Genomic DNA, 16327 nt, shown 5'->3' on the forward strand with positions numbered 1-16327 from the left:
CTCATAGATGCAGGATTCATCTATGATAGAGCATACAGACTGGGTTTCACCCATCGTGATAGTCCTAAAGAAGAATGGAAAGATTTGAGTATGTGTAGACTTGAAAAAGGTCAATGTCACCACAAGGCATGACCACTACCCATTGCCTTTCAAAAACATGTTCTAGAAAGAGTAGCTAGGAAGGAAGCTTACAGCTTCCTAGATGGATTCACATTACAATCAGGTATCCATCACCCCAGAGGATGAACCTAAAACTGAAAGCCTACGAGTCGTGGGTATAGCATTAAGGCATCGAGTCAGCACCTATTAGGCCGGAAAGATAGCAACTCTGACTCATCATAAATAAGGCGATGGGTTAGGTGACTAACATGTGCCAGGTCAACTGGATAGTGCGAAGCCGAGTCGTGGTCGCCGATTCCCTTCTGATGATTCCTGGTGATTTTTCAAGTTCTGCTCCAGTTTTGTGTGTGCATGGGAGGAGTGCTAAGGACCTAAACTACCTACCACAAACAAAAAACAATACAAAACAATAACTTTTGGCACACAAACGGGCAGTTTCTACAACTTGGACTATCAAGCACCCAAAGCCACCTCGAAATTCCATTCCAATCTTCATTTTTAAGTGTTTTTAGTTGGATTTGACACTACAACAAGCTTAGCAATCATTCAAGCTACCATCTTGTATAAACAAACATCAAAAAACAATAAGAAACAAGCTCAAATGCATGAAAATGGCTCTTATGGATAGAAAGTTGAAAAGTGAGCTTTTCTACTCCAAAATCACTCTTTCTTCACTCATTTCCACTTCCAATCCACTCCTACTCTCCACTAACAAGGCCTAAGTGCATGTGCAATGGTTTATGGGAGGAAGCTAAACAAACGCAAAATCATAACTCTTGAGTCTTATCTCCCCAGCAACGGCACCAAAGATGTGTTGCGTGGTAGACACACGTGTCACGAGGATTGCTTTAGGCATACTGATGGAGCTCCTCACTCTCGTGCAACTCCTTGTGGGAGAATTGTGTAGTAAAGCGTTCACTCATGTCTCAAAGGGTCCATACAACAATAAAGACCAAAGTCAACCATTGGCCTTTTATACATGTCACCTTTTAAAGGGAGGGCCAACCCTATTCCTTGTACCGCTCTCTCTCTTCTCTCTTTTGCTACAACCACTTGGGCACATATGGTGCCAAGGCATCTATTGATTATCTCAACCTTGTCTTTGTCTTCAACTGGCTCTTGTGTTATTCTTGCCAATTTGGATGATCCCAAGCATTTTCCCCATCATCGAGACTCTAGCCCATGATCTCTCCACATGTGTGTATGTGTGTTTAGGGGCTAGGCGAGGCAAGGGCCCAGGGAGGGTGGGGGTTGTGGGGGTTAAAGGCCACTGTACCTAAACCTCGATTATGTACAATACTCAAACACACATATATATATGGATGAAATAGAAGATTAGGGTGTTCTGCACCCACCAAAAACTTGTGTCTCTCAAGCTCCCTCTCTCCCTCTCAGCTTCCGTTGTGTGCTCACAACAAGTATCAGAGCTTGGCAGTAGAGCATGGCGATAGCATGAGCAGCCTAGTGTAGCCTCTAGCCCGGAGAGAGAGTGGTGCATCCCAAAAGATCCATGTTCAGCAAGAGAGCTACAGATTTTGGAGCTGCTATAGCAGTTGGAGAGAAAGGGGCAAAATCCTCTTGGGCATTTGTTTTACTGGGTTGCAAAGTTGAAGGTAGAGGATATAAGCAAATCTTCTCAGACACACATATGTAGTGGCACAAATATATGGAGTTAGAGATAGAATTTTGACTTAAAGACTTCAACGAAATTGTAGATCATATTGAGAGCTACATTTTCACTTTTAACATCTCTATCATCCGAGTTTTCAGTGAAAAGTTACAGCACCTACAAAAAGTGACAAAATTCATTTCTTGCGAGGATTTCGTGTGATGATCTCCATATCCAGGCCACCATTTGCAATTCTGACACTTCCAGTGGATCCAGAGTCGTCCAAAACTTCTACTTGAGAAGCTGCTTCTGGTTCCGTGAACTTTTGAAGCTGTGGTGAATCTTTGTCTACTCCGACATCTTCATTTTTCCATTTCGTGTGAGTGGGATCTCAACATCTGGGCCTCCATTTGAAGAGCTATCTATCCCCTTAGATCCGGGACTGCTTGAAACATATGTCTACAAAGCTGCTTGCCATTCCATGAAGAATCGAGGGAGTTGTGATTCTTTGCGTTTTTATGTCGTCTCTTTGAAGGAGATTTATCAAAGTTTCCAAGACCTTCTCATTGATTGCCATGTGGCATTTTGGCTAAGGTTCATTTTTGCAAGTAAATGCAAGGGTTGACTAGCTCTTACTCCATCCTTGGATGAGATTTTGGAGTTGTGGTAGAAGAGAGATATTTGCAAATTGTCTTGCTGAGTTCTATTATCCAGTGACGCCCATGTTTTGAGACATCCCAGGTTCTACTTTCACTAGCGGTCATTGCCATAAGGCCATGATTTCTTGGATATACCTTATGCAAATCACTTTGGGTGTAGTCTGAGCCATGTGCGCTCATTTGTGGTTTGCATTGGGTTGCAGTGGATGCTTTACAAGCCATTTGGATGCATTGCGATCCTCGTTGGATGCGCTGATATGCCCAGATTTCCTTATGGTATGCTTTATTGATGGACGTTTAGCACACAAATGCTATTTTATGCTGAGGGATAGCTTGACATATTGTAGTGGATGCACAGGTTGTGCTATGATCTTTTGGATGAGACATTATTTATGCTTATGCCCATGGACGGTGTTTATGCTTGAGGCATTTGGCTCTTATTGGCATTATATTTGCATTGTTTTGTCATTGTGGGGGTTGACATTTTCTTTTGGGCCAAATTTGCTCATATGGATGCAGAGTATATGCACATGAGTCAGATGCATTTTGATTCTTTGAGCCTTGAGTTTTGGTGACACTATCCTTCATTAAAGCAGACATATTGGGTGCACCTGGTATTTGGTGTGATTTCTCTTTTACAGGAACTAGCATTTGGGATTTTGTTTCATTTTCATCATGGCATCCTCTTCCATGTCTGAAAAGGAGTTTTTCAGCATTAAAAAGTTTGATGGGACAAACTTTTTTTGTGGAAAGAACAGATAAGGGATGTGCTTATTCAAAAGAAGCAGATTAAACCCTTGGTAGGGATTGAAGCTAAGCCTGCAGATATGTCTGAGGATGATTGGAATGAGTTGGATGCATTAGCAAAGTCTACTATTAGACTTCATCTTGTAGAGTCAGTTTATTTCACAGTAGTAAATGAGTAGACTATGGAAGATTTGTGGAAGAAATTTCGTGCCACTTATGGGAAGGAAACTGCCTCTAATAAAGTTTACCTCATGAAGAGGTTGTTTGAGCTATAGATGAAGGAAGGGGTCTCCATTGCTTCTCATTTGAATGAATTAAATATTATTTTCAACCAACTTCATGCTTAAGAGGATGCCCAATATGCTATATCAATGGTATACCATTCTCACATACAAGTATGTTCTAGTCTCTAGATTCAAAACAATGTAAAGAAATGAAATACAATGGTATTGCACTTGTTTTTCAAAAAACTTTAATCCTCTTAAACATAGCTCGCTGGGACAGGGAAATGTCTTTTAATTTATTAAAATAAAGGCCCCTCTCGGCATAGCTCACGAGCAAGCTATACCAAGAGGGGTTTAAAATTTTCAATAACAAGATCTATCATGGTCTCTAGACTATTCTTAAATTCAAAAAAGGTTTGCCTAGCATTGTGTTTTTGGACTATCGTTTTGGTTGTAAGGACTTTCATCATGTACTTGGGCATGGGGCCTATAATTTTGAGCCCCCTCCAACATAGCTTGCCGATGATCTATGTGGGATGAGGATAGAAAAAAGTATCCATTATAGAAATTTTGACCCTCTTCAGCATAGCTCACCAGTGAGCTATGCCGGAGGAGGGAGGGAAAAATGTATCCATTTCCGGAAACCTTATCTTTGCTATTGTGTATTGACTTTCTCATGGCTCAATCAAACTAGCCATATCAATAAGACTCAAACATATTTTGTTAAAGTGTCCTGGAAATGCTTTCAAACTTTGTTGTCTTTAAAGTTTGTGATGACCAGATCATTACATAAGCTTGCTATGGAGATGACAATAGCAGCATACAAATTGCATCATGTTGGGACCAATGATGGAGATAAAGAGGTGCACGAGAGAGGTGAAGAACTACAATTGGAGTATGTTACTGTTGGGGTGAGTATTTTCTTCATTGGGTCAATGAATATAGCTGTGACAAAGGGTTGATAAAATGTACTAATGTTTTCAATGCTTTTTTAATCGATACTACTTTAACAATAATTTGGGTGGGGAAGGAGGTGCTCTTTGAAAAATTGTATTTGGGTGCGATTGACTTATTGCAAAATCTATGCGTTCGGGATAGTTTAGGTTAGAGATGTCTTTGCACTTATGTTTTATTTAAAGCAAAGGTGGTATGTAAGCTTCTCTCTTTAGTGAAATTAGTGCTCTTCAAATAATAGTTTTCAATAAAAGTTGTTCAAATATGTTATGAATGTTGCTGAAATTTCACATATGTATCAGGATTTACATTGCTAGAAGACACTTGTATTCAGCCTTTCATGAACACGTGGGCTCTATGTTATAGAGATTATTTATTTCATGAGATATTAGTTTGTATGGAGCCTACTGTGACCCCCAAATTATAGTAAGAGATTATGTTGGCAGGAAAATGAGTGGTGTGGAGGTAAACATTTCCTTGCCTTGATCTTTCTTGGGTGGATTTCTCCTTCTCATACTACTCCATGTGGTGATCTCAAAATGCTCCCACAAAGATTTCATGAAACTGATCAACTGTAGCCTATGCTTCCTTCCATTTTATGTCTTCATTGTAGACACATGGTATTTCACAATTAGATTTCAAAGTGCAATGCTCTCATTTATGGAATTTCATTGGTCAGTTTCATACTAGCAAGTCATCGCATATATGGACTAGGGTGCCTATCTTTTGGCTTTTGTTTTCTCTCATACAGAATTTAGGTGATATTTTGGCATTATCTTTGGGATACATTGTTGTATTCTAGTCATTGGGATGCCGATAATTGGATTGCTTCGGAGAAAGTTCTTCTATTAATTGTTCATTTGAAATGGGTTTTTTGCAATTTGGTGAGGTGATTGCATTGGAAGTACATATTTGTTTCGGGATTGCATATTAAATATAGCTAGCCACTAGCTATCTTCTTTGTGGATGCATTTTATTGAAAAACTCGTAAAACTCGCAAAAAATAAACTCGCAAAATGTCAAAACCCCTCCGCCTGCTGGCGAACTAGTTTCTTCACTGTTAACAAACAAAAAAACAACTAAAATTAAAAATAACACAAAACAAATGAACCAATGCAAAATACAAAGATAATTACAAACCTTGAGCATATGCCTCTTGGGCTACCTCCTGGAAAGAATGCTTCAATGATTGCCGTAGGCTCTTTTTGATCGCTGAATTCTTTAGTAAGTTCTCTTTCGGGGGCTTGCTTGGAGAAGCCAAAACTGAAGGCATAAACTTTGGAGTGGGTGGGGATGTGCTCTTTCCCATGTAAGAGCAAGCTGAAATAGTTGGCCCTACTGCAAAAAAAGAAGGAAATACGTTCAAAATAATACAATTGTGGTCATTCTAAACGATGTAGTATGCAAAGTTTTAGCTTAAATTAACTATGTTTTCAAAGATTAGATTGAGATGCAGTCTCGAATCACGTTCCCTGCTTTTTGCACTTTTTGAAACTTTGGACTGCAGTAAATGTCAGTTTGAACGCTATCTCAAAAAGACGAAGGTAGGAACACATTGTTTACTCTGCACGTTCTTTGACAAATAAGAAAACAACACTCTCCAAATATCAGTTTCTAGAAGACTAATCAGTGGATGCATGTAGAGAATCTGCCCACGTAAAATGGAAGAAGAATTTCGAGTCCACAATCACATGTAATGAAAGAAGAAACAAGAGGAGATATGAAAAAGCACATTAGACTCAGACGAGAGGAAGCTGAGACGTCTGTCCCCGTAAGTTTGTTGGGAAGATGCGCTCATGGAAAAAGAAGAACAGAGGGAGCTTTCAATGCCCAACGCTGAGAGTATTCATCCTATGTTGACGAGAAGGAGTTCGAAGTATGTTCAGGAGTAGAATTTGAAAAGGTCACGATTGGACCAACAAAAAACAAAGTCAAGACCCTGCCGTTTGGCCGTCGAACGCTTAGAGGAGGTGAAGTATGTAGAAGAGCAAATCTTACCAAAATGTCGATTGGACTAGTCACGATTGGCAAGCTCTGAAACGGCAGAAATTAAGAAAGTAGCAGATGTTGGGAGGGTCACGATGGACCAAAATATCATGGAAGTAGCACAAGTTGGGAGGGTTACTATACCGCAACCACAGAAAACAAAGAAAAGAAACAACAACCAAGGATAGTCCGTTGCAAATCCCTACACAATCACTGGACTTTTATAAGCAGCGAAGTCCACATTCGAAACTGATACGAGCACAAGTAAACAAAGCACAGAGATGCAAGATCAACGTCAGATGAAGAAGCAAATACCATCGATAGAAATCGTTTGTTTCTTCGAGTCAACATCTCCACGCCCCATAACGCCAGTTTTTGCAAACTCTAGTGTCTTCGGTGAGTTCAAAATCTGAGGGCATGCTTTTGCTAGTCCTGCAAAACAACAGCAAATACTTTAGCGATCAAAGTGCATGCAAACAGTGATCGAAAACGCATTCAAAGGAAGAAAGGACGTTTTGCAAAAATCAAGAAGAAAGGAAGTCATCAGGCACCCTTCATGAACGCGCCACTGTCTGTCTCCATAAAGTCGATTGAACCCTCCATGATTGCTATTCTCATTTTTTGCAATCGACCCGAGTATGCGATGGAAAAGCGTAACACAACATCAAATTTATAGTGCATGCGAAGGTTCGAGAGTGGCAAATCAAGATGAAGGCAATCAATAGTGAAATTCTCCATATATTCGCTGCAGACAAGCGGAATAGCCAAAAATCGTTGCAAAGAGGATACGCAAGTAAATGCCATTAAGGAAGTAGAATATTAATATGCAAGATGACGATTTGGAGCCACCTGGAGCTCAATGCTCCTCATAATCAATCGACAAATAAAAGTGCGGCGAACTCTCCAACTCCTGCTATAATGAATACACAGACGAAGGAGACGGCGGAAATACAAGGCTCCTAAAGCTCCATTGAAACAAGAGCTAACCTTCCCCAAAATGCACGAGCCAACCTTGAATACGCAACTATATAGTTCGCATGCATTGGATGCATGAGTTCACGAAATGCAACTGGAGTTCTCGCGATAACAACTGGCAGTCGGCGGTATTAACTCCAACCAATCAAAAATTTCGCTTTTCAGAGCAACAAATAAAAATGTATTTTTCTCTTTGCCAAAACTGACCCGTCGCTAAGGCTACCCCTCAAGGCAAGCCAAAAAGATTACCATCTCCGACGGGCATGTTGTGCCCAATCTCTTTCCACAAATTGAAAGCCCAATCTTGAATCCTCTCCACACAATGTGTGGGTGTGTGTGGGGAGGGCCTTGAGAAAGAAGACTCGGAGAGCTCTCCAAGTGTTAGATACCCACAATGGAGAGTGTGCGTGTAGGCACTCCACCTGGGCCTTGTTCTTCTTGTATTCTACCACCTTCCCAAGCTTCTTTTTTGTGTTTGAGGAAATGGAACACCTCCCCCCTCCCCTCCACCACCCTGCCTTCTCCCCTCTCTTCCTCTTCTTCTCCACCTTCTCGGCTTCCTTCCCGTCGCCTCTTCCTGCCTCCCCTTCGTTCAGCCCCTTCCGATCCTCGTCATCAGACTCCCTCCCAAGTACCCGCAGTCAACGAATCGGACTATCCTCTCTGGCCACGAATGGCTGCCCAAGTATTTCTTTGGATTCTGTTGGGCGTTTACGTTCTCTGGCTTTTCATGCTGCCTTATGCGCCGGTAAGACCACTTTCGAACGTCTTTGTGCCTTGGGTTTCTGTTTGGATATACGGCGCCGTCAATTCATGCGGTTTCCCAATCCCGAGGCCCCTGCAATACAGTGACGAGTTCTGGCTTTTTGGCAATTCTGTGTAATCGATCGGAAATTTGTCTCGTGAGGAAGTCAAAAACCTACAGAGAAGCAGTGGTTTCCAAACCACAAGGCCCTTGAAGTGCCAAACCATCAGGAGAAGTTAAACTAAGCATTGATAATAGAAGCTTCTAATGATAAAACAAATGCTGCATGTCTTTTTAATCTACCTGACCGTGTTTTTAACAGCCGCCACTATGCCACGTGATAGGACATTTGCCTTAACCCATTGGTTAGGAGCAGCTGTCTAATAATTATTAGCTTTTGGTACACATCCACAGTTTTCTTACCGACCGTACAGTACTTCCCCACCCAGCATCTTGCCTGTTCTCCCGTGGATTGCCACATAGTTTTGTACAGTCATACGGACAATTTTACACAGACTTCCAGAGGGATTGGCCCCTGCAAACTGTTTAATCACCAGATATTGATTTGAGGCAGAGCTTCGTAGCCTCCTGCAAGCCATGGTATAGCCTGTGTATCAGGAATTCGTATTTTTCCTGCCTACATTGATTGTTTATAATTGCACAAATTAAAACTTGCAACGTAGACACTACAGAGATTTGAGACTGTCACATCTCACAAGGCTCAGGTTTTTCGATGATGGATCCAGCTAGAAAGGATTTCAGGTTGGTGTAAGCATGGCTATATTCGCAAATGTAGACTAAGATATCGGGGATTTGGGCTTAATAAGTTTTCTTTTGACTTTGACTTTTTTTTGCCTTCCCTTTGCCAATTCTCAAATACTCAATAAGTTACCTTTGTGCTAGAACGAAAACTTATAAAAACACTCAGAACTTTGATGCTTTCTTATGTGTCTCTTTGTTAGTTCAACATAATCGATTTTCAATATGCCCCTTTCTCTCCGTTTATTGATCTAAGGCAAGGCAGTTGTGAAACCTCAATTGTTTTGAATTTGCTTTCTGAACAGCCAACCCATAAGTCTGGAACCTTTCGATTAAAGATTTTATTATGTTTCCCCAGATGCTTTGACAGCACCTCAGTATAGCTTTGTACTTATGTGTGATGTGTGCTTGTGAGAGCATTATGCAGCTGGGGCAACAAGGCCGGATAAGGGTTTTACTAAATCAGGGTGCTCTGCTCACTCGTGAAGAAACTGTTTTCATTGATGATCTCTTGCCATCCACAAGGAAAACACTACAAACATGATACACAAACATGTTTTATGTTTATTGCAGATTTCACCCTATGATATGCACCCACAAGTTAACAAACCATTACTCAAAATGCAGAACTGGTACCCACAAATGCCGAGGATGTCACTGCATAACTATATCTTCTATTGAAGTTGCCAACAAGGTTATTGTGGATGGTTGTTGGCAAAGATTGACTATATCGAAAGGAAGTTGGGTGCTCATGTAACCGAATAGAAGGAAGAAGCCACGTTTAAGTAATCCCTTTTTGGCATTGTGGAATGGTAGGGTGAAAGATTTTAGAATCAAGGAGGGGATCAAATCAATAAAGGAAATATTGGTACAACATGTATACATGTTGAGAGAGATTTCATTGCGAGAGAATTATCCAAATTATCTTCCACATCACCAACCCAATTGTAAGTATCTTTATTGAGAATTCATTTTTATAGCCTATAAAGAATGTCTTGTCTGGTATGTCTGGAGAGATGTCAAATATGATCTCTAGTTAGCATCTCGATGTAGAGGCCTCAAAAGCATTTAAGCAATGCACCCTGAATATGAGGAAAATTTGCAGGAAAGTCCTGAATTTATGAAGTGTAATTGCTTTGACTTGGGCCTCATCATATCTTTAGGATTTTTTTGATAATATTATTGTTATGTTAAGGTATCTTTCAAGTATCCATTGCCAAGTACATGTTGTCAACACTAGATGGATGTACCAGAATGTGTTGGGAAAGCAAAATCAAAAATTTAATATGCTCCCAAACAACTGGTTAAAGGAGTTGGTAATCGTAGTCCCGCATTGCTAATGTACAGAAATAATATGGCAAGGCTTATTGAAAATCAATAGGACCTTCTTGATAATGATCTTCCTTTTGCAGGGTGATCCAGTTTGGGCAATCAAGCCATATACGATATCAATGCTTCTTGATCTTTCACTTAATTTCTTTTATATTTTACCCCTGACAAACAGTCGTAAGTAGCCTTGACTTCCATCCTTGTCAACTGTTTGAGTCTTTAGTTGTGGAATAGCTTATGATAAACTTCAAGAACTAGAGTAAAAGCAATAATCATACAATTCTCTATCATTCAACTGCAAAGTATTCAGGTGACCTGCCAGCTTCTGTTGGTGTTTTGTCTGGAGTGGTACGTCATTTCCTTTTCTCTGAAATTTTTTGGCAGAGCAGTTGGGCTTCATCTTTTGGAGTCTCCTGCGGTGCATCCTGTAAGTGTTCTTCAGGATTTTGTAACCATCCTCTTTTAAGTTGAGGTGATGCTGTTGATAATTCATGATGCAGATGATGCCATATTGAAGCATAATGTGTCTGCTTCAGACTGCAGAGGCTCTTTTCAACTTGGTAATGGGATGGACGGTGATGTTTGCACCACTTCTCTTTACAGATCGAAGACGTAACAGAAACAGTGGATTCCTAGTGATTTTATGGACAATTCAAATGTTCTTAACAAACAGTAAGATTTACAAAAAATAATCTGTCTATAGTTTCCATGAAAGGTTCGCCTGTGGTAGTATCTGGAGTGCATTGAGACTTCTACAGTTGATTTCATGGAATCTGATTCTCCAAATTGTCTGAACAATATTGCAGCTATTCTGATTCCATATATGGCAAGCCGTCTAAACCAGGAAAATGAGAGGGGACAAATCTCTTCAGAGTTTAAGTTGGTCAAGATGAACTTCAATGGGGTCCGTACAGTTATGACTACAGGTGCTAGAGTGGTGGGCAGTATCTGTGGAGCTGTAGGCCTGATCTCAGTGATATGGTTTTTTCTTGGAAGGCCTGAGGATGGATATGGTAACTTCTCTAACCGGTGGACTTTTTTCCTTGAGTACCTTGCAAATGATCGCCCTGGATATGCCTTCGTTTGGGACATCTGTCTATACAGCATATTTCAACCCTGGTTGATTGGGGATAATCTGTCAAATGTTGAAAAAGACAAAGTTGAGGTGGTTCAAGTTCTGAGATTTGTCCCCTACATTGGTTTGACTGCTTACTTATGGAGCCTTGACAGCGAGAAAGATAACTCCTGAAGTATCTCACCTGTACAAATCCAAAATGTAAAAATTCTTTTCTTTCTTCTTTTCTGTTTTTTGGGGGAAATTGTTTTAATTCAACCTGCATTAGTAAATTTCTGACTTGGTCAAGTGGCAGAACTAGCTGGCTCAATTGGATTGCCATTGTCAACTCAAACATACTTTCAATGTGAAGATAGTGACCAGTGTAATACTGTTTAAATGATATCCCGATGTATATTGTCTTCATTCAAGCATCACATTCAGATGTGCTTTCTTTGAAGTGAACCTATGTTGAATTGCCATTTTGCATCTAAAAACTGACGAATTGCGAAACCACAAGGAGGGTACTCCAAGATGATGATGTCAATCCCAACTGTTTCCATTTCCTTTATTTGCAACTAAATGTTCCCGTTATTACATAGATGGCGATTGGCCGATATAGAACAGGAGGCACAGGGTGCCGAGAGCACTACTGTTTTTCTACGAGACTCCAAGAAGAGAAAAGGATGGTTAGAAGAGCTTGAGCTTCCCATTGTAAGTGGGCGTCCTTGTCAGGGTAGAAGAAGAATGTATATGCTTGGAGGCGGGCGATGTCAATAGAGTGTGCAGAAGTGCCCATGGCATGCTACCTAAAGGTAGGCCTTTATAGAGATTGTGGGGATAGTTGCCCACTCAAGTACTCCTACCCAAGCAAGCTACTTTTCAAAGATATGATGGCAAGATAGGAGCGTAGACAAGTATAACGCAAGATTGCTAGCAAAAAGACATGGTTAAAAAAGTGGTATTAACCAAGGAGACTTTTGCACGAGCCACAAGGAAATCTACCTTCTTGTTTCTCTTGATTGAGGGTATTGGTTGAGGAGATAGTCTGCCCTTTTGTTTCTCTTTCATGCAGTATGGGGTTACGCTTGCATCAAATGGATGACAAGTCTACATTCCTTAATGGAGAACGAAGTTTGGGACAATTAATTAATTAGTTAGCGCGGAGGGGGGAGCAAAATGTGCGATTAAGCTAAGCCTTGGCGAATTAACATGCGGGGGGAGTGCTAGACCATAATTCGTCGCACGAAGCTTCTTGGAGAAGCCTGTTTCTCCAGAACATTTTGCAGGCTAGTAATTTTACCAGGGCAGGCTGAAGGAAGGAGGGTAGAGGAGAATGGGGGCTTGAGAAAAGCTCTCCAAGACAAAACAGGAGCGGCTGAGGCCAGAGGGGGGAGGGGAGTAATAGGTGCGGGAAGAGGCAGAGAGGGAGGTGAGGAGGGCGCACAGAGGTGAGAGAGCGGTGAGGCAGGGAGGGAGCGAAGAGGTAGAGAGGGAGGTGAGGAGGGCACAGGGAGGTGAGAGAGCAGTGAGCGATTGAGGAGGGGAGAGGTCCGAGCAGAGGAATGGATGAGGACGAAGGAAGCCGGCGCATAATATTTGGAAGCTTAGGATAAGGAGGAGAAAGGAGGTTAATATTTTGCAGGAAGCTTAGGATAGATAGGAAAGAGCCTTAATTAATAGAAATAGGGAGGGGAGCTGGTTGTATCGAGAGCTCAATTCCAAGACAATAGTGCATAAGTCCAAGATTTTTCATGTCGAACTCTGCAGATAAGTTTTGTTTCAGTTTTCTGATGAAGTTATCCTTGCTTCCTGTCACAATCAGATCAATTATGTACAAAGGTAATGTCTTCCCCTTGAACTTTGTAGTAGAGAGTATGATCTACATTGGACTTCATGTATCCCAGATCAACAAAATATTTGTCGATTCTGTTGTACCAACTTCTGGGTGCTCGTTTTAAGCTATAGAGACTTTTCTTGAGATGGCAAACCTTATTCTCCTTTCCTGGTTTGGCTTGATCGGCTAGTGGGAGATTTGGGGATTCATACAGGTGTACCGACATTGCATAGCTCGATGTCAAGAATGCATTTCTCAATGGTTATCTAGACAAGGAAGTCTACATGCAACAACCAACAAGTTATGTTAAAGGAGGCACTTCACAACCTCAAGCGAGCCTCGAGCTTGATAAGACAAGATTGACACATATTTCAAGTAGCAAGGGTTCATGAGAAGTGAATTTATGGGATTTTATCTTTGTCGAATTTCTAAAGATGTTAGTATATGACATGACCATGATCCAATACATGAGATGCTACTATGCTCAACGCCTACCTCTTAACATGTATTTGACATTGATGTATGGTGCACATTTGTAAGGCCCCCATTATGAGAAGTCTTTGGTGCATGTATCTTTGTTAAGAATCCTAGCTAAAATTCTAGAACAGGCCATTGTTGTGAGCATTGACGGTTAAGGAGATGGTCAGGTTGCAATCTTTCCAATTCAATAAAGTTCCTGCAAAATACTTTCAGTACAGCAGGAAGAGGCGCAATACGCTCGAACATAGGAGCACCAGGAATGACAGATCCAAACCCTACAGGATCTCCTAGCCAAAATATTCCCTAGAATATTTCTTATTCTACCATGTGTGTGTATTCCACATGCACGAGCCTTCATTAGTGGATGGTGGATGGGGGACATGTTATCGTGGATATGCAGGTGGTGGTTCGTGTCAATGCAACATAACCGACCATTCCATTCACATGCCTACCATACCACTCGCAGCACTGTATATGAAGATCATTATCATGGACCAAGGTATCCAATGCTTGTGAGCATCCATAGGTTCACCCTCCATCTTGAGTCTATCTAGTCACCATCTAAGCTCTACACTAGAGCGCATGGGTGGAGAGGGCCATCACATTGTACCTATTTTGTTCGGGTATTCAAAATTTTTGAATTCTCTCCATTGCCTATATTTCGCATTGGCTTCTACACTTTCTCTTGCTAGTCTATCTTTTCTCTATGCCATATTATTTTATGTTATTACAGCTGAGGTTCTCTTAGGACAATAGTGCAAGAAGTCTAATCTTCCTTTGCATAAGCTTTAGCTTGGAGTGATGGCCTCTTCTCCTGTTGCTTTGAATGATGGTGCTATTGTATATGTACTTCATGTTCATCCACTTGCCTTCATTGAAGGCAAGCTTGATGGGACAGGACACATCTCAAAATTCAAGATCAATGCCATTCTAGACCCTTATGAGTTGCTAGAAATTGCTTTAGGAATGGATGTAGAACTAACAAGAGCCCTCGGCCCTAACGATGCACCAAATACACTTCCTGTGGATGCTACACTTCTTTAGGTATGGAAGAGGCAACAATGCTGATGCACTTTGCATTATCATCACCAATGTAAATAATTTTGTGTTGACTATGATTCAGCATACCACACTGTGACGAAAGCATCGAGGCATGGACCATACTGAGAAATCAATATGAGATGTGAAATTAGACTAGGATTCAAAACCTAGAGAAACAGGTTGCAGCTGAGAAGTTTGCTTAAGAAGTTACAGAAGCATTTATCGTGCAAATTAAAAACATGGAAGACCAAATGGCTGCAATGGGCATAACGAACAAGTAGCTATCTCATAGGTGCATTCGAATTCTTCCTCAAAAATATGATGGGTTGGTTATTGTGCTAAACAGACAGGTTAGAGTTCCACCTCTATCCTTTGAAGAACTTAGTGCAAAATTGTTAAAGGAGGAGGTGCGGCTAAAGTCATGTGATGGGGCCGATGTTGTATTCACAGGTGAATGGTAAAGGCAAAGGCATGGCCTCTTCTAATAAAAGAAGAAGAAGCTGAAGAAGAAAAACTTCCAAGATAGTTGCTATTACTGTGACAAGAAGGGTCAAGCAGTAAAGGATTACAAAAAGAAGCACAGCGATGAGAAGAATGGCATAGCCAATAATGCCAATGTAGAACTGGTGTTAGTTCACCACATAAGACATATATTGATTAGCTTGAATTCCTATTGTTGATTATTTATGTATATTGGATAGTGGGGCTTCTCGCCACATGACTAGTAAGAAAGAATGGCATAGTTCTCAAAAGCTACTTCAAGAACCCACTAATGTAGTTGTGGAAACAATCTAAAATCATATCATTTTTTGTAGCTATGGATAAAGAGAAGAATCTATCATATGCTATCTATGTACCATAGATCTAGAAATCTACTTTCTATTGTTGTGATGATACATCGTGGCCTTGAAGTCTAGTGCAAGAAAGCAAAAGCAAAAACTAGATGTTGATGGCAATGTTGTGGTGAAGGTGTAAAGTGCAATAAATTATATGAGCTAAGTTCTCTCACCGCTCTTACACATATAGAGGCACAAGCAAAATCTGGCATGGAAGATTTGGCATGTTGATTTGCCTTGCTAAAAGAGATGCAAAATTATGAAAATTGTGACTAGCCAAGATGTGATATTTGTAGAACAGACACATTTTAGTGGAGGCAATTGCTCCATCCACCTTATCATCAAACAAGAAGATTATCCACAATATGGAAAACCTAATCGCAGAAAAATTCAAACAAGGCGAGGAGTTTTTAAAGGAAGAAGACTATAAATCAAGACAACCTACTACTATTGGTCCACAAGGTAAGACTTCCACCATCGACACAATAGTTCTTTGATGATTGTAATCCAAAGACCAATGTTGTTGAATCTTTAGAAGATGGACCATGAAGATCAAAGAGGATAGAGGAGTAGAGAAGATCTTTGGATCTCATTTTCGATATGGCCTCGATGGCTAAGACGATGGGACAGTGAAGGATCCGAGCCACTTCTTGCAAATCCAAACTGGAAGGGAGTGCAATAGTCAGAATATGACAACATCATGAAGAATAAGACCTAAGAGCTTGCTGACTGATTGCCAGATAGGAAGGTAATTGGTACTCATTAGGGGAGATTTTGGGGCCTCGTAAGGAATGGATTAAAAAATGGATTAAGTTGATTAGAAATGAATCTACTATGGTAACCCATGGGCCAAGGGCCCCGTAGCATTGACTCAACTAACATAGGTACCTTTATTTTGAAATTGGGCAACCTTCACCTTTGGATGGAGGTGGATTGTGGATAGATCAAAGGCCTAGGATGCCTTTGGTGGGT

General features: G+C 40.8%; 1 protein-coding gene across 2 annotated transcripts; it reads left to right on the forward strand.

Moving 5' to 3' along the window:
* Positions 1-7578: 7578 nt before the first annotated feature.
* LOC147882478 (uncharacterized) lies at positions 7579-11564 on the forward strand. Of its 2 annotated transcripts, XM_087401112.1 has the most exons (6): positions 7579-8022; positions 10191-10284; positions 10497-10534; positions 10644-10779; positions 10914-11383; positions 11478-11564. In XM_087401112.1, exons 1-5 carry the CDS (start codon positions 7669-7671, stop codon positions 11354-11356), a joined length of 1065 nt encoding a protein of 354 aa, XP_087257238.1. In that variant the 5' UTR covers positions 7579-7668; the 3' UTR covers positions 11357-11383; positions 11478-11564. The 2 variants fall into 2 exon arrangements, with proteins under 2 accessions (XP_087257238.1, XP_087257237.1); XM_087401111.1 differs by having other exon boundaries at positions 10914-11564.
* Positions 11565-16327: the final 4763 nt, after the last annotated feature.

Source organism: Dipteris shenzhenensis, chromosome 29, assembly GCF_047967505.1.
Source record: "Dipteris shenzhenensis isolate YYH24624 ecotype China chromosome 29, Dip_SZ_1.0, whole genome shotgun sequence".
Lineage (NCBI taxonomy): Eukaryota > Viridiplantae > Streptophyta > Polypodiopsida > Gleicheniales > Dipteridaceae > Dipteris > Dipteris shenzhenensis.

Bases quoted from the DNA above. Each gene is read 5' to 3' on its own strand.
- LOC147882478 (XM_087401111.1), top strand. From the start codon at position 7,669: ATGGAGAGTGTGCGTGTAGGCACTCCACCTGGGCCTTGTTCTTCTTGT. The intron at 8,023-10,190 runs GTAAGACCACTT...TTCCTTTTGCAG, and splicing joins TCATGCTGCCTTATGCGCCG to GGTGATCCAGTTTGGGCAAT. The intron at 10,780-10,913 runs GTAAGATTTACA...ACAATATTGCAG, and splicing joins TCAAATGTTCTTAACAAACA to CTATTCTGATTCCATATATG.